Raw genomic sequence first — 21,653 nt, forward strand, 5'->3', positions numbered from 1 at the left:
GGATGTGGTGGAGATGACTACAGATAATGAAGAAGGGAAATGGAGGATAATTCTTAAAGCAATAGAGTTTATGGTGGTGCCATATACTGAGAAGGGCCAGCCTGGAGGAGGGGGAATTTTGAGAGTTAAAGGAGTGATTTCTGCTTCCTCCATATTCCATTTGAGATGCCCAGGAGATGCTTATGACGTCCAAATGGACGTGTTGGTTAAGCAGCTGGATATATAGTTCTGGGGGAACAATAAAAAAGACATTTGGAGATGTACATTTTGGAATATTTGAATTTGTATTTTCGAAATATCTTTTATATGATAGAGGAGAAAACAGTGCAAATGAAATTACCCCATAACTGACAAGCCAGATGAGTAGACTTTTAATACCTATGGAAACACAAATGTAAGAAGGAGAAGGACCTTTAGAAGATCCAGCCTTTCAAAATATAGATGTTACCATGACTAAGCCCCAAGCACATTAGGTGACTCGCCCAGCTCACAAACTTGGGTGGACGATAAGATCTCTGGCTCCAGGGCTTTCATCTTTCTCATTATACCAACTTTTCTTGACGAATATTTCATGGAAATTCTTCTGGATGTTAATGTGTCACATACAGAAGAGGGTGCTGTGGTCACATAAGTTCGGAATTACTGATGTAAATGTAATTGGCTTTTTACACTTCTCAGAATGTTTCCTTTATAAACAAGGAATTCTCAGATCCTTTGTTACAAAGACTTTACCATGCCCTTGTGCCTACAGACCTCTAAGGATAGGACACATGGCACTTCCTTCTCTCATTTATTTGGCCATCTTTGAAGAAGCATCTTAGAATTATTGTTCTGTGAGGCACTCTGAAAATGTTGTACTGTACCTCATGTTCTCACAAGAAGTGGAAAAAGCAACTGACACGAAGAGAACATGATAACGGAAATAGAAAAATGTGAAAAAAAAGACTATTTGATATGGCATGTTTTAACCCTATATTAATTTAAAAGCATAGTTCAGTAAATAATTCAAGTGGTGTATTGCCTAAAGGATACATCATTGCATTCTGCATGTGATCTTTATATAAAATAACACAGGTTACCACCTATATATATATATAAAGACAATCATTTCAAAGCTATACATAAGGAAAACAGAATCAACACAGATAATTTGGGAACCAGCATTTTCTTACCTTTCCAAAAGTTCTTACTAATTATGGCTGCGAAAATGAGATAAACAAATGTTGTACAAAGCTTTTCCACATTTGAAAGGAAACAGGTTTGAAAGGAAAATTTGATGTTGTATACTCAGAGAAATGATGTTTGGGAAATATACTGAAAATATACTCAATTATAATGAAAAACAATTGACAAGTGCAGAAGGCAGAATAATAATAATAATGATAAATATCCTAGAAATTGCATGATTTTATAAATAAGATAACTTCTTTGTTTGACTACTGTTTTCCTTTTATTAACATTACAATACAAAGTTAGCAACAATCATAACTTCTTTGAGTTTATTGTTCCCTTTAATCTCCAATCATCTTTCAGTATATTTCTAAATATCCAATTTCATATTTTAAAGCAAAAAAATGAGACTGGTATAAGAGGTGTTTGGACCTACATTTCATATTTTAGCTGATAGTCCTGAGCAAGGTACTAGGTCGTCAAAAGATGATCTCCTGCTAGTCTTCATCTAATCATTATCCTGAGTTTCTAATTGACTTCATAGCAAGAAGACTACTTAAGGCGCCTTCATATCACCGTCTCCTCATTAGACCAACTTAGAGAAAGCGTAGCTGACAGCTCTTCTCTGAAAGCTCTAATGCTATGTGGGTAGCTTGCTTAGAACCTATGGTGGCAAATGCTGCTGAAATCATTCTGGAAATAATTTAGTGCTTTGCGTACCATTTATTACCAAGACCATTTTCCTGAGGGAGTTGTTTCAGTAAACACTTATTAAGCACCTGCCATACTAATCAGAAGGCAATTGAGTGTGATTGCTAAGATTCAAACCCTCTCTTGATCCCAGTTCTCCTTCCAGCTACTGTTTTGTAGCAAAGCTCTTCAAAAGACTATTTTTCTGCCTCCAAATCCATTGTCCCATTTTTTTCTCTAACCCTAATATAGGGCTTTCATCCCACTGCACCACCCCACTGCTACTTCAGGATCATAAGTGACGTCTCTGCTGAATTCAGTGGCCAATTCTTAGTCCTCATCTTACAGGATCTCTTAGCAGTTTTATCATGATTGATTGTCCCTTCTTCTCAACACTTTTCTTCCCTCAGCTTCCAGGACACCCTACTCTCCTGGTTTTCTTCTTGCCTCACTGGCTGCTCTTCACACTTCTGTTTTCTTATTTCCTCTATCTTTTAATGAATTGGCTGGTACTAGAACTCAGTCTTTGGACATCCTCTCTGTCAACACTCCCTTTCTTGTGATATTATCCAATCTCACTGGGATAATGATCATCCTTCTGATAACTCACTCATTTGCCATCTCTAGCCTCAAGCTCCTCTGAACTTCACACTCACGTGTTTAATTGCCTACTTGACATCTCTACTTGGACATCTAACAGGAATCTCAAACTTGATGGATACTAAAATGAACTCCAGATATTGTCCCTGAAAACTGCTCTTCCTGCATCTTCACCATCTTGGTGAATGGCAATTTCATTTGTCCAGTGGCTAAAGCCAAAAACTTTGGAATCATCTTCATCTCCTCTCTTTCTCTCAACTCTCCATCTAATTCATCAGCAAATATTTTCAGCTCTACTTTCAGAATTGGTCCAGAAATCTGCCATTTTTCACCTAAAAGATCTCGTCCTTTGATACCAATCTGACCCCTTCTTCCACTCTTTTATTCTCCACACTGTCTCGCCCGCAGTTCCTTCCTGCACGTTGCTGCCTTGGGCTTTTCTGTTCCTTCTCCTAGGAATACTCTTCTCTCTTTTATCCACATAGCTAGGGGGTCCCTCCATCACCTCCTCAGGTCTTTACTCACATGCCTCCTTCTCCACGAGGTATTCCCAGACAACCCTATCTAAAATTGCAACCTCCAGGCCCCAAGACTTCACAATTCATATTCTTTAATTTTCTCCGTAGCACGTATCACTTCTCACTTGCCACACATTTTGTTTATTTTGTTTATTGTCCATTTCCTTCACTAGAAGTTCCCTGAGAGCTGGAATGCATGTTTTTTTCACTGCTTGGTACATAATATATGCTTAATAAATATTTCATGAATGAAAGTTGAAGAACTGAATAGAGTTCATCAGATTTATCTTCAGATGCCATTGATGATTTTGGTAAGAGCAGTTTTCGAGAAGTAGTAGAGACTTAACAGTTTTATTTTTAAATGGAGATGATGAAAGATGATACATTTTAAAGGACAAAGGAAAAGACAATAAGTGGAAGAATTGCCGTTGAAAGAAGGCCTTTGCTTGTTAGTTTGAAGATGGTAGTGACTTGAGGAAATGAGGGAACCAAGAGAAAGAGGGAAAGTCAGATGAAATGGAGAGAGGGCATGATCGTTAGAGTCAGCTTCCTGATGAGGCAGAAATGGATAGGATCCTGGTTCATGAAGGAATTAGACTCAGATAGGGTAAGCAGCACCAGGGCCAGCTCCAAAGCTGTGCAACCAGTGTAGTTGCACAAGGCTCTGGGCTCGGAAGAGACTCACACTTGGTTTAATAGTCTACTGTGGCCATCTTGAAATTTTCCATGTGTTTTGAATAAGGGATGCTGTGTTTTCACTTTGCACCGGGCTCCCATAAATTGTCTAGCTAGTCCTAAGTAGCACGTCATCTTCCATTGTTCTAGGAGGGAGGGCAGAAGGAATCCGTGCCGACCACAGAGGGTTTTAGAAGTTTGATGGCAGAAAGTTGAGGCAGTTCTTATCTGATGGCCTTGATTTTTATTTCCTGTGAAGTAGAAAGTGTGATCATCTTCTAAGAGCAAAGGAGGAGGAAAAAGTGGGGAAGCTGGAGAGAGTGTGATTTAGCATAGGGAGATGAGGAATTGTGTGGACTATGGAGCCAGTCAGCCTGTGTCCAAATTGTGGCTCTGTTACTACCTAGTTCTGTGACTTTGGGCGAGTCACTTAACCTGTTTGTACTTCAAAGGACTAATCTGTAATGGGAGATTGTAATAATATCTTAGAAGACTGCCTGGCACATAGTAATTTTGGACAATAAGAGAGAAAGGTAATTAGGAGAACGTAGATCCCCCAACCTACTGGTATCTCTTTTCTTTCAGTAGTTTCCATATCTGGATTTAGGGAAAATATGTCCTAATCAAGTAGGAAATGACTAGACTGCATAAAGAAAAAAAAACAACTGTTTTATTCCAATATAATGTGAAATATATATCAATATATTCTATATATGAATGAAAATTATTTATCCTTTTAGATGTGAAAAAGAAAGGTGAAGAAACAACACAAGATCAACTGAAAAAGCCCAACAATGAAGCAAAATGAAGGCTCACAACTTAAAAAAAGTGCTGAATTTCTTCACGTTGGAAGATGTAGTGGCTCTGCTCTCCTGAGACGTTTGATCTGGTAGTAACTGTGGTAACATTGCAGCCCTCAGCAACATGTGTGTGCTACATCATTTTGTTGTGATGCTATTCACTTGGATTGCAACCATGATGTCCAACGTAGGTTATTAAAAGGCACATCACTTCCAAAGTGCACCCAAAGAAAAGGTTGAAAATGTATGGTCGCTTAAATACACATTGTCTATAAACCCAACAAAATCCACTGTTCTTTTTGGATTAATTTAGCCAGATGTATTTTCAATTCCATTTTTATGGTAACAAGTAAACCATCTCTTGGTAGATATAAACCAAGCACAATTAATTTAAAACTTGATGGAATATGTGGGAAATTATGTTTTTTAGGGAGAAGGAATAATAGAATAGTCACAAATTCATGGCTAGAGGGTGTAGCTGTGTGATCTTGGGCAATTGCATCATGTCTCTAATTCTCAGTTTTTAACTAGAAGTGCATCAGTTTTTCCCCCAACCCTAGAAAGATTTGGGAAAATAGTAAAAGTTTGACAACCTAAACATCTCTGGGATGTTTTTGTCTGCTATATTTTGCCTCTAGTCTATGCATACTGTGATTTTTTCATGCGGACTCTTCAAATGCAAAATTTGCAACAAATTGTTTATATAGACATGCCTATCAAATGAATTTCACTATCTTCCTTAACTTTGATGTGTGTAAGTGTCTGTATACGTTTTTCTTTAATGTGAATTATACAAAACACCTTACTAGTTGCTTTACACTATCTGTTCTTATTCTTAGGGCTTTTGTGTATAAATATCTTGTCCCTAAAATAATTTCCTCAGGAATGCAGACCTTAATTTTTATATCTTTCCTAAAGTGGTAAATAGGAGAATAGGCACCTAAATATTTAGTGAATGATGTAAGTAGGAATAGCAAAATACTAGCTTTTAATATATATCGAAGTATGTATTTTAAAAGGAACAAAACCAAAACCAAAGCTTTAGTAAATTTTGATTTATTAGACATTTTAAGAAAATAATAGAATTCTGAATTTAAAAAAATTTGACTAATGAATCTGTTTTCATTTTCAGATATATATGCATGCATGCAATTATATTTTCTTTGATGTGACTTAGGCTATGTCTGTATACAGTAATCAAATAAACTCTTCACTGTTTAAGAAACTCGTTACTGACAGTCTCCTTCATTTTATCTTCTAAAGTAGACCACGTGAAAATAGCAGCACGTTTGAAAGCAGGAAGGTGATTGTCTCTGCAACATAAAACACCCCCTGCTTGTTATTTCATTGACAACGTTTACTTTTATGTCTAATATACACCAAAGGGATAGATTCCAAAGCACCTGATTGTTTTAAGTTCTCAAATATAGATTTTTCTTTATAAAATAATCAAAAGTAACACTTAAGGTGTAGCACTAATTTCATATTCAATAAAATGTATTATAGCCATTACAATTATATTTCTGAGAGTTATTTAATGACATGATATTATATAATCAGTATAAAGAGGGGTTAGAATAGAACAGTGGTTTTCAGCTTGGGGGTAGTGGCGATTTTGGCCCCTGGAGGACATTTGGTAATGTCTGGAGACATTTTTGGCCACCACAACTAGGGAATGGGGCCGGGGAGAGAAGGCGCTACTGGCATCTAGTGGGCAGAGGCCAGGGATGCTGCTAAGCTGCTAAGCATCCTGCAGTCCTACAGGGCAGAGCCTCACAGCAAAGAATTATCTGGCCACGTGTGTCAGTAGAGCTGAGGTTGAGAAATCCTGGAAGACAGTTAAACTGTTAACCACGTGGATTTTGGATTCAGATGACCTACTCACCAGCTGTGTGATCTTGGGCAATTTACGTCATGTCTCGAAGTCTGTTTTACCCTCTGTGGAATGGTATTAATAATAGTATGTACTTTATGGGGCAAGTGGAAGTAGTAAATGAGATTGTATATGTAAAACACTTGACTAGTGCCTAGCAAAGAACAATTGTTCAATAAATATTAGCTATCATCATCATCATCATTTTTATTCCAGATGCTTTTGCCATTATTCGCTGGTAGTAGAGGTGGTGGGCAGCTGGATTTGTTAATTTGACTCTCTTCTGCCTTCTTCTGCGATTTCACAAACATCCCCGATTCTTGGTGCTGGGAGAAGACACAAGGATAGCCATTGACAGTTCATGGTAATTGCCACATTAGTGCCAACTCATTCATGCTAATGAGCTGCTGACAGGTGATGAGTATTACCCTGTAACAATGAGTCACCTCGCTAGTGTTTTATGACAGTTACTGCAATGAAAGAGAATTTTGAGCTAGTGTTTAAATGAATAACTTGTTCCATAAAAATATAGAAGAAACAAAGCATTATAGCTCTTGGGTCATAGTGTTATATGGTATTTAGAAGACCAGAAATGAAGTCATATCCATCTTCATTATTGCTAGTGGTGACATATTCCGAGTGATGTATATCCTAAATCACTTATTCCTCACAATGCACACATAAATGTCCCATTGTATACATATTTATAAGTATTTTGTTTTACCCAAGGTATCAGGTTTGTTGAGTATTTGCCAGCAAAAGGATTTTTTTGCTGCGAAGGAATCCAGACAAAGAAGAATGAAAGGTCAGTAGTAGTTTAAAGACAAAATTGAATTCTCCTACCAAGTTTTTTAAAAAATCAAGCTATTTGGGGGAAGCTATGGTGTTTTGTCATAGGAAGCAGACAGTTTCAACAAAGCTACCTAGTCGGAGCTCAGTAAAGAACGTCTCCATGCCCATTTTTGTCATTTTCTTTTTATAAGCCTCTTGCTTTAGTCAATAGCTATAAAGTCTTCATTAATACTGTCAGACAAACCAGGACAAAAGGGGGTGATAATGCTATAAAGTGGCTATCCGGAAACTTGACTCTGTATGAACGAGGAGAAAGAAGAACAAAAGGAAACTGTTCTGTGTCATGTGCCAAGAGATATTTTCGTGATCTGGGCTGGACAGCTTTGAATCTTCTTAGAATGTGAGCAACCACAAGGGGAGGCGTCCTACTTGCAAAAGGCAATGGTGCATTCGCTTCAGTTTTGCCAACTCTGGTGGCTGGGGCAGATGATGGTGGAGAGGCAGAGAGAGAAAGAGGAAGGGCCACCATGGAGCCTGCTGTCTTATCTGTGGAAGCGGACACCTCAAGTTCAAATGACAGCTCTGCCATTTGTTCTCGAGACTTTGGTCAAGTTATTTTACTCTCTGTGCTTCAGCTTCTTCAGTGTGCAAAATGGTGAATTATTATGAGACTTAAATGAGTACATTGCTAAGGAAAGTACCTGATATATAGCAAAAACTATTACTACTATCATTATTAATTGCCTGAGCATAAAGGATGGTGGAGACTTTAAGGTGAATGTCCTACATCTGTCGATTCCTTTCTGTTATTTGCCAAAGTAGATTTTTCTTCTATTCCTTTGCTCTCATTTCTTTCCATGAGCAGCACCTCCTTAGCTAAAACTAGGACCGATTAATCAGAGTGGGTTCCACTTTTTTTCGGAGTTATTGATGACAACTCTCAGAACATTGAAAATCTGCAGGTATTTAAAAATGGACGCATTGTCTCAAACAAAGGGCTAGGGAAGGTATTGTTGCCACCTGCTAAAATCCTCGAATGAATTTCACATTGAGCACACATCAATAGGAACAGTAATAATAGTAATTATTATTATTATGGTCATACTTTGAGTGACTAGTGATTACTAAGTACCATAGTAGATCCTTTTGAAACTTCATAATAATAGTCGTAGGAAATAGTTGTTCATGTTTCTCACTTTACAGATGAAGGATATAGATTCAGGGAGTGCCTTTGGGAATTCAGGCAAGTAAGAAAGTGACAACAGTGATCTGGGATGGGGATCTGAGCCAGGATGTGTACCACCTCTGCACCAAAAGGGCCCTCTGCCCCAAACCATCTCATCCATGGGTTTTATTAAATTTGTCTGAGTTCCACTCAGAACTCCTAGGGAAAATTGAAAAGCCGTATATAGGCAGAGTAGCACTTAAGTCATCGTGAGGCATTCATATTTTTGCACAAGCAATTTGACTTGTTTGTTTAGTATTTATTCATTCATTTGCTCCTTCATTCATTCACATTTTACTTTATTCCAGAAAAGATTTTATGTGGAGAGCACAATTACCATTTAATTTGCCGATGACTTGCAGGACCCTGAGGAATGGAAAATTGGCGAGGAGCCGGTGGCTTTTTTGGGTGGGAGGTAGTACCCGGAAGTGAGGCAAAGGGTATACAGGCTGAACTGAAGAGAACAGAGGCATCAAACCCAAACTTGACTCATTTCACATTTGTCCTGGGGCTGGTCATGCCTGTGAAAAGGGCACATCGACTTTCTGTGGGAAACACAAAAATAATGTGGCATGAAGTAACTAAATATCTTAAAAGTAGGGCCACGTAGGCGAATGAGATGATCTCCTTTGTTCCATGTAGATGTATTCCAGAGGTTGAATACTGTTTGGCAACACTGACGGCAACACTGACGGCACAGCAACACCGGAAGCCCTGGGTGGGGTTCGCTGCAGAGGCCTCGGGGAACCGTGCTTCTCAGAGCAAGAAATTATGCAAACAGTCTTGCCCCACCGTAGAGTGTATGGAATTGACTTTGGCAGCTCTGTGAAGGCTCTCGTGGTTCTTCAGACATATTAGACATTCAAATATTCCTGTTTTATAATAAAATTTTTACTTAAATTGGATTTCTGTTAGTGGAAGGATTTACTTTTTAAATCTTTACTTTCTTTGATATTATAAGATTGTGTAGAACAATAGAAAAAAAGCAGGGCGCTATCAGTCAATGTGGATTTAATTCCAGGATTTTCACCTAAATTGGCTGTGTACCTTGGATTAATTATTTTTCTCTTATATTTTCACTTGCGGCAATTACGCAATATAGACACTAGGTGGTGCTAGCATCACACTTCTTGACCTCACAAAAAATTTTATCAAGTTTCTTAAGGTTTCCAATTTGTTTTGATTTGTTAGCTTTACCAAGTCTGCTACATATGTTGGGCAGGATTATTGCAAAAACAAAATAAGACGACAAGCAAAAACTACAGTATTCAAACACAATTTTTCTGAGAGACAGTTTAGAAAGAAAATCATAATGGAAAGTGTGCTAACCCCTGGCTATTGATTTTTAGGATACCCTATGTTCTTAGGTACCAAAAAAGAGTGGTCTAATACATATTAAAAATACACTTCTTAGGAGTACAAAGGCTACAACTTTTTCTTTCATGCAGCAAAGAATTCTTTTTTCTGTATTGCAAGGTCGACTGGATTTCTTTCTTTTTTAAAAATTTAAGCCATTATGAACAAATGCTTTATTCGTTAAAATCAAGTTAAAAACAGTTCTGAATGCTCTAAAATTTTAGATTCACAATTAACCTTTGATGTTTTTCAAGTTAAAAGCACGATTTTCAATCTTGACCTTGAGACTTTGAAAAGCTCCCAGCAGCTTGAGCCTGAGTAATTGGTATGTGAATGTGTGGCTTTATTCTTGATTTAATTCAAAATATCTTCTATGACTTAACCGTTTCCCCCTCTGCTTAAGAGAAAGATGGGTCTCATGAAAACAGAATGGGGGTTAACTAAGTGATTATTCCTGATCTTCCAAGGGCAGGAAGGGAAACAGGGTTACCTGTTCCCACAAACCCCATTGTATTTTATGTGGGAAAGTTGAGTGCACTCAGGGAGTGCTGACCAAGTAAGTCTTGGCAGGGTACCTGCTCAGAGTAAGAGGCTCTGAGCACAGCTTCTTGATGTCTCTGGCGTGCTTTCACTGGACAAGAAGTTCCATATTCAATGATGGGCCGCAAGTGGGTAAACAAGGAGGGGAAGGGACAGATAATGAGCATTAACAGCTGGCAACATGCATTAAGGACTGTTTCCAGTGCTTTTTGTGTGTTAACCTATTTAATTCTTACAAGGCCCTCCACATGAAAAAATGGGCCCAGAGAAGTCCTTGCCCAAGGTCACACTAGTACATGGCAGAACCAAGTTTCAAACCAAATCAGGTTGAATCCAGAATCTGTGCCCTTAACCACTAACCTGTATCATCTCCCCAGAGGAAAGCAAACACTTAAACAGTAATTACTTTATACCACAACCTGATACCATGGGCTTTACCCATTTTAATTCTTTAAATTCTCACAACCCCATGGTGTAGGTATTATTGTTCCCACTTTACAGCTGAGGAAACTGAGGCACAGATTAATTAAATGGTTAAGATGGTGATTGAAGGTGAGGGTGTGTTTAAAGAGAGGACTTAAAGTCTATTTGAAGAATGCTCAGCAGGTGTAGAATTCAGCTCTCAGCCCTTCTCCCCTTTTTCCTTTCCCTTGGAGTTCTCTTACTTCCATTGACTCGGCCCCCTTCAGGCTGCTCCCTGCCTCTCTTGGGTGGCTTTGGTCTAAGCATGGGGATGAGCGTCTTCTCTTGGCTCCTCCTGTCATGGCTGGGATTTTCAAAACAGTGTGACACTAAATATAAAGGGAGAACAAGAAACACTAACTTTGTCTGCACTGAGCGCTACACCCTGAAATAGTGCAACGAGGTTCTGGGGCAACTCCCCTGAAGCCAGCCTGCCCTCCATGGACGCCATCCTCCCACCAGTCTTCCCTTTTCCCCCACATCTAAGATGGCCTTGGGTCTCCTCCCCAAATGTTTGTCACCCCTACTGGTAATTAGCAAAATGATCAGCCCCACTCTTCCGACAAGAACACCTGCTTCCCTACAGCGATGGGCGTTCGGGGGGTTGGCCAGGAGACAGTGTGAGCGGACTTTGCTCCATCAGAGGACGCAGACCCAGGGAGATAACCTATTACTTCACCTATTAGCAAAAAATGAGGCTAAGTGGCCTGGATGATTCTGTCACCAGGAGTGACAGAAAATCCAAGAGAGGAAGAAGGAGAGGTTCTTTTCCATACAAGTTCTTTTCAAATACAAGCATTCTTAATTTCTTGGGACTTCACTTTTCTCAGAGATAGAATGAAGTTACTGAATAGTCCTCTAAATCCTACCTAATTCTGATAGTTTCTGATTTTTGGACTCATCTTAAGAGATATTTTGAGAGAATAAAATTGATTTTTAGTAATGGTAGCATAGGTACTTCTACCCTGCAAACAAATTCATATTTTGTTTTGTTTTTATTTTTTTTTTTCTGTGCTACTTATTTCAATTTTCTGGCTGAGAAGAGACACACTGTCCATTGTGTGTGCAGTATTCACAAATACACACTCAGATGAGTGGTATTATAAATTCTCAGTATTGACTGAAGGAATGATCAGACTCTCTATAGCAAGCAATGCTATATAAAACTTTCACTTACTCAGTTTAATTCAGCTGAATGCCTTCCCACAGCTGTCCCCACTCCTCCCTCGCTGCTTCTCCAAGATACAGATAGCTCCACTCTGACTCAGGTCCGACTTACCTTATCCTGATACGTCCTGTTACACTTGGTAAGGAGCCACCCCACCTGAGCGGCTGGTGACTATAAGGACATTCCTCTCCCTTTCTTAAGCCTTTCACCCCTCAAAATAATCTTCTCGTTCCTCCTCACCTCATCCGGTCTCTATTCTCAGATCTCTTTGGAGTTAGCACATTTGAGGTCTTCCGGCTACAATCAGATAAGAGAGGAGGCGGAGGCGAAACCAGCAGTGGCTGCCTTTCTGGGTGTTCTTGTAGGGTATCTACTGCCTCCCTGAATACAGGCCCAGCCGGAGATGATGGACAATGCAAAGTAAGGAGCGGGGACAGCATTTCCGCTGTGTCCAGAGCTTGAGAGGAGGCAGAAATGCACGAAGCACATGTGGGGAGAAATGGGCTGGTGTGGTTGGCATCGAAGTATCGAAGTGCAGAGAGAAGCAGTGCAAGATACGGCAAGTAAGATTGCAAATGAGATTAACAATAGATTCTAGAGAATTGGGAAAGGCAGGCTGAGGCATCTGGACAGTATCCTGTAGGTGATAGATACAGTTAAAGTTTCTTTCTTTCTTTCTTTCTTTCTTTTGAGGAAGACTGGCCCTGAGCTAACATCTGTGCCTAACTTCCTCTACTTTATATGTGGGATGCCTGCCACAGCATGGCTTGATAAGTGGTGCATAGGTCCACCCCTGGGATCAGAACGAGCGAACCCCAGGCTACTGAAGTGGAATGTGTGAACTTAACTGCGCGCACCTGGCCGGCCCCTTAAAGATTTTTTTTTTCGAGTAGTGGAGCAATGAGATAAAAGTTATCAAAATCCTTATGTTTCTCAAGTTGTATAAATGAAAATATTTTATACCTTACTCTTAGCTAATACATGGGAAATGGATGGCAACTTACAAAAACTAGCCAACTCTGTCAAAAAGATCTCCACATCAGAGAACAACCTGTAGATGCTGCACGAAACCTCAACCATACAAATGGCTGCTCAGCACTCACATCTTCTCTCCTGGAATACTTGATGTGTTTCTTGCAAATCTAACTTAACCCTGGCTAAAAACCTGCTAACAAAGGCAATCTCTCCTCAGATCGAAGTTTCTCCACCCTTTCTCTTTGATTGGTTTTAGTGTTGTTTAAGAAATAGCATTTCAAATGCTCTCAGCCTTTGAGAAAGCAGGCAGAGGTGAAAATGAGAGTCTGCACCGCTGTTGTCTCTATCACTAAGACTCCTGCATTTTAATAGGCTGGTACACAGCCATACTCTGGCAGCATAAGTGTTCAGAATTTCCACTTTCGTGAAAGATCTACTGTTGATTTTCTAAAAAGGAACAAAACAGTAACCAGATGGTAGTTGACAGGTCAACTTTACAGGCAAGTATTTGTTTTGATCTCTTTCCTAAGAGAAAGAAATTTAGATAATTAGTAGAAGAAAAGAGAAGAAGAGAGTAAAGAGAAGAAATACTAAAGATAATACATAAAGAGAAATGTGAGGAAGAATGGATATTGGAAAATAAGGGCAAAGAATTAGTTCTATAAAAATTGAAAATGAGAGAAAAAATATAACTGCAGATTTCTCACCAAATGGCTGGAAACAAGTAGGAGTGGTTCTGTCTCTGCTGAGTAACTGTTGAAGGACACACCGAATTTAGAGTTTGTTGGCCCTAAACAACCGTCCAGCAACAACTGGAAAACAAACAAGTTTCAGGCGTACTAGTTATGCTTACATTTTTTATATTATGCTTTTCTCCTGACAGTAGAAGTGGTTGATTTTGACAGTCTTAGAGGGTAACATGGGAGGAATAGCGGGCTCGAAACAGAGGCATGGTGAGATTTTTGAGAGGTCAGATTCATCTAGGACGGCACGTTAGCATGCGTAACTGAGTAACACACTGTGACGAAAGTCACTTAGGAAGCTGCTCAAAGTCCATTTGGCAAAGCGAGATCATCTTTATAGTTTGCCAAGCATGCTGCTGAAAAACGTTTTCCTTGTAAAAACCTTGGTACACTTAAAGCCATGTAGCGTAGAGACAAAAAAATTTCACGTTACAAAGCAGATTGTTATCTTCCATTAACATGCAGCTTCTATGGATCCTATTATCAGAGTTTTCCTTTTAATCAAAGAATTATAAAGAACAAAAAGCATGACCGAATGCTTCAGTGCTCCCACTTGATTTTGTCTTTCCTGTATTTTACTGTATTTTCCAGAAAATGCTAATATTACGTTGTTATAAATAAACTCATGTCTACGAAGTTGTCCCTCTTGTATTTCTTTGGCTGAATTCTCAGTTTGGGTGTCGTGTGTATGTGTGTGCGTGTGTGTGTATGTGTGTTTGGAGTAGTGTGGGAGGGGGCAAGGGGCCACAGGAGTAAGAGGGGTTGTTTTATACCATCTCTCTTTTCTAAACAAAAATAGGAGTTAAGAGTGTGAGAATTTTTGCTGTTGTTTGGAAATATACTTTGGTTTTGTCACCCTATTTTTGTTCACATTAACACACATTTTCTATAAGGGAAACTTCCAAAATCATATTTTATCCTCTGGCTTAGAACGAATCCTAGGTCACAAATATTTATGCTTGTAGGCAACAAATTGGAAAGGCATAGCATAAAACAAAAAAATTATCTTTGGTTCTTGGCAAATGTTTGAATTTCCTCCTTGGAATTCATTTTGTCAGTCATTTGTTCCTCCTTACTTTCATCTAGTATGGAAAAAGAAATCTAAGAAGTTCATAGCGGGACTAGGAGCAAAGCAAAGTAATACTCAACCCTTGGCCACCTATCTGGATTAAGGTCAAGATTGTTTCCAAAATAAGAATGAGGCAGAGAAAGTCAAGAAAATCATGGTGGGATTTTGCTCTAGTTGCATCGATGTATTTTCCTGGATCTAGCTAACACTGAAAAACAAAGTCAACTAGAGGGGCCAGCCTGCTGGCGCAGTGGTTAAGTTCGCATGTTGTGCTTCAGCAGCCTGTGGTTCGCTGGTTCGGATCCCAGGTGTGGACATGGCACTGCTTGGCATGTCATGCTGTGGTAGGTGTCCCACATATAAAGTAGAGGAAGTAGCTTAGCTCAGGGCCAGTCTTCCTCAGCAAAAAGAAGAGGATTGGCAGCAGTTAGCCCAGGGATAATCTTCCTTAAAAAAATAAATAAATAAAAAGAAAGCTATAATTACCGTATCTCCATTTCTACCACTTACCCATAGTTTATGAATATTCACACACATTTTTTTCAAATCTTTGTATGTTTTAATTGAGCAAGATAGTCACACATTTTAATTCTAAGTAAATCTTATAGAAGAGTAAAAAATAGTCTAATTCAAGAATAAAGATTGTAATGAAACAAATAATTTTGGAAGTTCCAATCAAATTTGGTGTTATAATGTTCATATAGCATATTTCTTAGCTGCTCCTTCCCAGGTTATACTCAGACACTAACAATTAGCTGTGTGTGACCTTGACCGTCCTCAAATATTACATGAGGGAAATGGACTAGACACTCTTTCAAAACTTCTATTCTGAAAAAATTCTGTATGTTTAATTATTTAAGGAAGAATTTATTATATAAAACAAAGGAAAGATAAAAATTGGGGAAAATATTGATAGTTACTTAGACAATGGAGAAGAACTCAATACAATAAGAAAAGCATTAGTATTCAAATTGAGAAATAAAGAATGGTACAAAAAATAGGCCACATAAAAGGAAAAATGAATGTTTGAAAAAATGATAAGAATGTAAATAAAATGCAAACTTGTTTACTTTTTGCCTATTGAGTGAGCCAAGATAAACCAGGCTGACGTGATGGTACAGAGCCTGAGCTCTGAGACACAGACTTGACTGGAGTCGCTGCTGTACCTCTCACAGCTTGCAAGCCTTGGGCAAGCCTCCACTTCCCCACAGTAAATTGGGAGTAATAATAGCATCTACCTCATAGAGTGATTAATGATGATTTAAATGAGATTACTGTAACGTGTTTAGCACAGACTCTAGCATATATTAAGAGTTTAATCTTAAGTTATCGTTGCCCTCATGCTGGTGGAAATGTACAATGGCGCAGAAATTTTAATAAGCAGTTGGATAATGTATTGGTAAAATGTTAAGTAGTCCTTACCATGCCTTAAATAGTTTATAATAACACCAGAAAATGGATCTAGCAATCCCAGTTTGGAAACTACAGTGAATTAAATCTTCCTAGATTGTCCCTTTTGCAAAAGCTATTAACTTCTAGGCTGTTTTGACTCAATATCTTATTCTATGAGAATAATATATACACACACATATATATGCATATACATACATATATACATTAATAAATATGTGTATATATGTGCATATACAATATACATATATACATCTACATATGTAAGATACATGTGCATATATATATATAAACAAAAATCTAAATAAAATCTCATTGATGTTTGCTAAAGGGTATATTTATCACCATTGTATAGTAAATTTTGTATCTTATTTTGAAAATTTGAACAAACATGAGATTTTATTTATGAAAATTAAGAAATTTATTTCAGGTGATTTTCCAGATGAATATTAATTTAAAAAAATTTTTTGGTAATGCCCACAAGTCTCTAAAATTTCTAGCTGTATAGTTTTCAAAACCTAACTATGGGGTGGGAATGCAAACTGATACAGCCACTATGGAAAACAGTATGGAGATTTCTCAAAAAGTTAAAAATAGAAATACCCTATGACCCAGCCATCCCATTACTGGGTATCTATCCTAAGAACCTGATATCAGAAATCTCAAGAGTCTGTTGCACCCCTATGTTCATCGCAGCATTATTTACAATAGCCAAGACGTGGAACCAGCCTACATGCCCAGAAACTGATGATTGGATAAAGAAGATGTGGTATATATACACAATGGAATACTACTCAGCCATAAAAAAAGACGAAATTGGCCCATCCACAACAATGTGGATGGACCTCGAGGGCATTATGTTAAGCGAAATAAGTCAGTCAGAGAAAGACGAACTCTATATGACTCCACTCATAGGTGGAAATTAGTATATTGAGAAGGAGATCTGATCGGTGGTTACCAGGGAAAAGGGGGGGTGGGGGGAGGGTACGGAGGGGGAAGTGGTGTACCCACAACATGACTAACAAAAATGTACAACTGAAATTTCACAAGCTTGTAATCCATCATAACATTAATAAAAAAAAAAAAAAAGAAAAAGAAAAAAAAAAAACCTAACTATGGGCAATTTTACACTTAAATTCAATAAACTTGTCTATCTGCAATAATATTGACATTTTTCACTAATCAGTTGCTAGATGATTTAACCACATTGCTTATTTTTCATATAAGATGTTTGAGAGATTCTTCTAGTTTGTTTAATATATTTACAATAAATCTATAGCTACCTATATTTAGGCTCTTTAATCATCAAGAAATATGGAGGTATTAGGCATAAAACATGTTTTTTTAACTAAGAAAATACCTTTTCCATTTAATGAATTATGCACAATAAAACAAAATACTTAAATATATATATATTTAAGTATTTTCATTGCTTTAAAGGAATTAAGAACTAACGTAGGAAAAAGGTTCTACATATGAGAGCATTACGATAGCCAGCTTTTTACAGATATATTTTCTCTCTACATCTGTGTGTATGTCAGCATATCTGTATTAGGAAAAAGAAGGGCTTCTCTGTTCTAACGACCTGGTACTCCCAGATGGAGTAGCATGACTTACAATGCTAAATATCTGCTTCATGACTAACACCGTACAGGCCCCAGGGAATCACTTCTCCATATATATCCTTTCCTATAGCCCATATTCTTGAAATGAAAGGCAACTACGCTTAAATGCCAGGAGTGTTTGTGGGCTATTGCCGCTGTCAGAGACAGACAATGCTTTGAGTGTGGGGAAGGTTTGAGCAGGAGAATCATCTAGCTAAGATAGAAGACAGATCAACTTGTCAAATTCTCACAGGCAGTAAGAATGCAGTAGATTCTTGCATCATGAAACATCATTTCCCATAACACCAGGCATACTGTTTCTTGCTTCTTTTCATGTTGCAACTTGTGGTTCCAGTATTGACCATAAATTATAACAGCATTCACAACAGGTGCACATGGCAGGCAAGGAACATTTTATAGTTTTAAGCAATTTATATGACTTTTAGATGTAACAGGAATTGCAATACCAGTTCAACTAGATGAAAACTGAATGCCAGAATTCTGAATAATTTTAATTTCATTAACATATATAATAAGAATTACGCAAATTTTAAAATTAAAAAGTTTAATATTCATTAATTTTAATGTTTAACACTCATTAATACCATTAATTTTTATTTTAGATTTGCTTTAAAATTTTAATAGGTAATGTTGGATATTTCAGGAGAAAAATGCTTTGAAAATATAGAAAATAATTTTAATTTTGGGATTTTTTGTTTTATTTTAATTTACTTTTTAATAAAACTGTGTTCAAGCTTTGTGCACATTGAATATAATTACATACTGTCTTTTAATCCTTTAGAATAACTACTGTAAATAGAATGCAAAATAAGTGAAAAATCTCAATTACTACATCATTATTTAAATCATGGCAAGAAAATACATTGTATGGAATAATAATTCATAAATTATGTTTTTAATTATTATTGATCACACATTGATAGTTTATTAACAGTGTAGGCGTGCAATATAACCAAATTCTTTTGTCTTTGATATTTTGCTAATATTCAGCCTTATGAAATCATAGTGTTACGCATGACTTTGGATTACAAAGGTATACTTGTCAAGGTAGGGAGTCATACGAAGGGCTATTTATCAAGAGAGGGAGTGATTATGAAGGTATACCTGACAAGGTAGGGAGATAGAACATGCATTTAACAGTCTCTGGGCCTCTGTCTTTACTCTTACCCTGAATCCGCTAATGAAAAGGCAGGATAAATAGAGAAGACGACAGACTTGGTGTACACCTGGAGGTCGTGAGAGAGTTAAACGTGTTGATAAAAGCAGCATTGGGATGATTCATTCTAGGGCAAGGTGTCTAAAGAGAGAGGAATGAAGGGAGGAGGTAGTTGATAGGTGGGAGGACAAGGAAAAATTGAAAGACTAGGTTTATGCTAAAGAGGAAAGGACAGACTGTGGAATTTTTCCTGTTCTTCTGGGTTGCTAGAGTTACTCCGATTTTTTCTGTGGTTTTGTGCCAAATATACTGTTACTTTGATTCTCTGTTATCTGGTATATATAACACCTCATAATTAAAAATTCATATCAGGCTTATTTTTAGTGGGATTAAATCTTTGTGTGAAAATTCAGGTGTGTAATAAATTCATACACACATATATATACATAAATATGTACATATACTTAAATTTTTTCTTTAAGCACTCTAGTCTAGAAGGTATCATAAAACTGACGTCAATTTTACTTAATCTTAATTAATTCAAGATTTTTATTCTTAACCTCTGTGTGCCTGTTTCCTCATCTGTACAATGGGTTTATAGTGGTATCTACATCATAGGACTGTTGTGAGAATTAAATGTGTCAATATACGTAAATTACATAGAATGGTGCCTGGTCTATAGAAAGCCCTATGTGTTCGCTACTATTGTTATCACCTCTGCTCTCAGCCTTGCTGTTGGGCCTACATTCCAGGTGATGACGGGGGTCGTGAAGGAGCAAGGTATGGCAGGGGTGCATCTTGTCCTTGATTCCATCTTCAATGCGTGCCTGCATGCATGCTGAGAAGTCACGTTCCTTTAATGTTTCCACTGAGGTTGCTACCACATCCTGTCTTCAAGGCCTTTCTGGTTTCACTTCACACTTAGCAATTTTCACACCTCTTTTCAGCACATTTAGCTCAGGAAAATTCTGTGCCAGACATATCTACTTAGATGCAAATGGCTGCCTAGTGCTCTGCTGCACTACTGGGTGAGAAAAGAACTCAGCGAAGGTTGCTACCTTCTCTCGCTCCACCTGAGAACCCAGGCAGACTCTTTGTCTCTCAGATCCTTCCAAACCTACATAGGATTTTTGTCCTGTACTCTACATCAGGACTCAATCTGGCAAAAGGAAGCTGGTGGCGGACGCTGGGCGTCAGCAGGTACTCACTAGCTCCCAAGCTCTCTGGCTTCCATGATTAGGTCCCTACTTCCTTTTTTCTTGTCCCTTTGCCCCAGCCCAGGTAATCTTTACTTCCTATCGAGTTTTATGGAATTTGATCTGGGGGGTACTGGGTCTTATATCATTAAACACCCTTCCAGATCCGTTGTTTACATCCCTGGGTCCCCAAACTCAAATGCTTTGACTTCTATCACTGAAAATCCACTGCCGCTCCCCAGCTTTCCACCCCCATGCCCACTCTGCTTTTCTCTGCGGCAGACTCCCTCCCTTGGTGACTTAGCTGACTAGCAAGATAGTTTACTGATTTGATTGAGAGAAAGGCCAAGGAGCAAAAAGAAAGAATCAGTGATTTATATTTTAAAATACAATTTTGCTCTAGTAACTCTTTGTGTTCTGAGAAAGGAAACTGACTTCTCATGCAAATGTGTTTGCTCCTGTCTGCAGTTTCCAAAGGGGTGAGAAGCATGCGAACCTCCTCATCATGCAATGCAGCCTGTGGTTCTCTGGGTAACATTTCCTCTTGCCTCTCCTGGGTCAGGCCCAAATAGTGGGTTCCACATGCAACTCCCTTGACTAGAATTGCCAGTCATTTTATAGGGATTTTTCCCTCCTTCAAGTGCTACCTAGGCTTCTCCTTTCCTTCGTTACCCTCCTCTGGGGACATTGGTCATGACGCTGACAGAAGCTAGTCTTCGTGAGAAAGCCCTGATGAAAGCCCTTGCACAAGGAGTGAAGAGTTAGCTTTGCTTATAGATAGGGTGCCTTGTACTACTCTTTATCTAAGCTTCGGACACTTTTGAAAGTGAAGGGGGATGCTATTTCTGATTACTGTATGCCAACACAACACATGTGCTTTGGGATAACCTCTCTCCCACTGCACAAACCAAGCTTTATGGTACTCAGAGTTTACCAGCAATATAGCCTGTTTTCCACCCAAAGTTCTAGGCGTATCCCTCCCTTCCACATGGTGATTGCCGTCTTTTGCCATCAGTTGTCCAGTCCAAGAAAATACTGGCCTAGCTTAGGCTATAAAGGGTCAGCGGCCCCTCTCTGATTTGTTGAGTCCTCTTAAGCCACATGGTCTCTGCTGTTTTTAGCTCTGGCTTCTTTTTAAGAGCCTCAGCTAAGAATAAAATACTGTTTTCATAAAGCCAAAGAAAAAGAAAACTGCTTACTCCAGACTAAATGTTTAGTAGCTGTCTGAAACAATTCTCTCTCTGGAACTAAGTGGTTCCCTCTGGCTTTACCACAGAGTCCAAACTCCTCTCCCCAAGAATGGTCTGTCCGCAGGCACGTACCCCAGGTCACTGCTTGATGGCAGTTCTTCAAGTTAACTGGGGCTCTCTGTCTTGCTGTGCTTTTGTAGACAGCTTTTTTTAGGGATTCAGAACCTAAAGAATGGGCTCTAAATAAAACTTTCACTCCTTCTGAGGTGTTCTCCAGGGATTTAGAGAATTGAATCTGTAGCAATTTATAAGGCTCTGTTGACTCCTGTTTCTTTCCTTATATAGATTCCTATGCTTCTACCTAGAAAATTTAAAGCACTCAGTAATTTGTCCATACTCAGTCTCATCACTGTCCAGCAG

General features: G+C 38.4%; 1 protein-coding gene and 1 long non-coding RNA gene across 5 annotated transcripts in view; one reads left to right on the forward strand and one right to left on the reverse strand.

Moving 5' to 3' along the window:
* PKIB (cAMP-dependent protein kinase inhibitor beta) overlaps positions 1-5,678 on the forward strand; it is a 105,494-nt gene extending 99,816 nt beyond the window's left edge. For all 3 annotated transcript variants that reach the window (XM_044757434.2, XM_070496610.1, XM_070496611.1), the window contains one exon: positions 4,394-5,678. In XM_044757434.2, the coding sequence (XP_044613369.1) occupies positions 4,394-4,461 (68 nt within the window). In that variant the 3' untranslated portion in view covers positions 4,462-5,678. The remainder of the gene's footprint in view (positions 1-4,393) is intronic.
* Positions 5,679-6,513: 835 nt separating this feature from the next.
* Positions 6,514-14,162, reverse strand: LOC123280411 (uncharacterized). 2 transcript variants are annotated; one of them, XR_011497841.1, is made up of 3 exons: positions 11,981-14,162; positions 10,905-11,030; positions 6,514-6,652 (listed from the first exon to the last, which is right to left on the reverse strand). It is a non-coding gene; the product is annotated as an uncharacterized lncRNA (long non-coding RNA). The 2 variants fall into 2 exon arrangements; XR_006519296.2 differs by lacking the exon at positions 6,514-6,652 and adding an exon at positions 6,660-9,215 and having other exon boundaries at positions 11,981-14,159.
* Between the last annotated feature and the right edge of the window lie 7,491 nt (positions 14,163-21,653).

This window comes from Equus asinus, chromosome 24, assembly GCF_041296235.1.
Source record: "Equus asinus isolate D_3611 breed Donkey chromosome 24, EquAss-T2T_v2, whole genome shotgun sequence".
Lineage (NCBI taxonomy): Eukaryota > Metazoa > Chordata > Mammalia > Perissodactyla > Equidae > Equus > Equus asinus.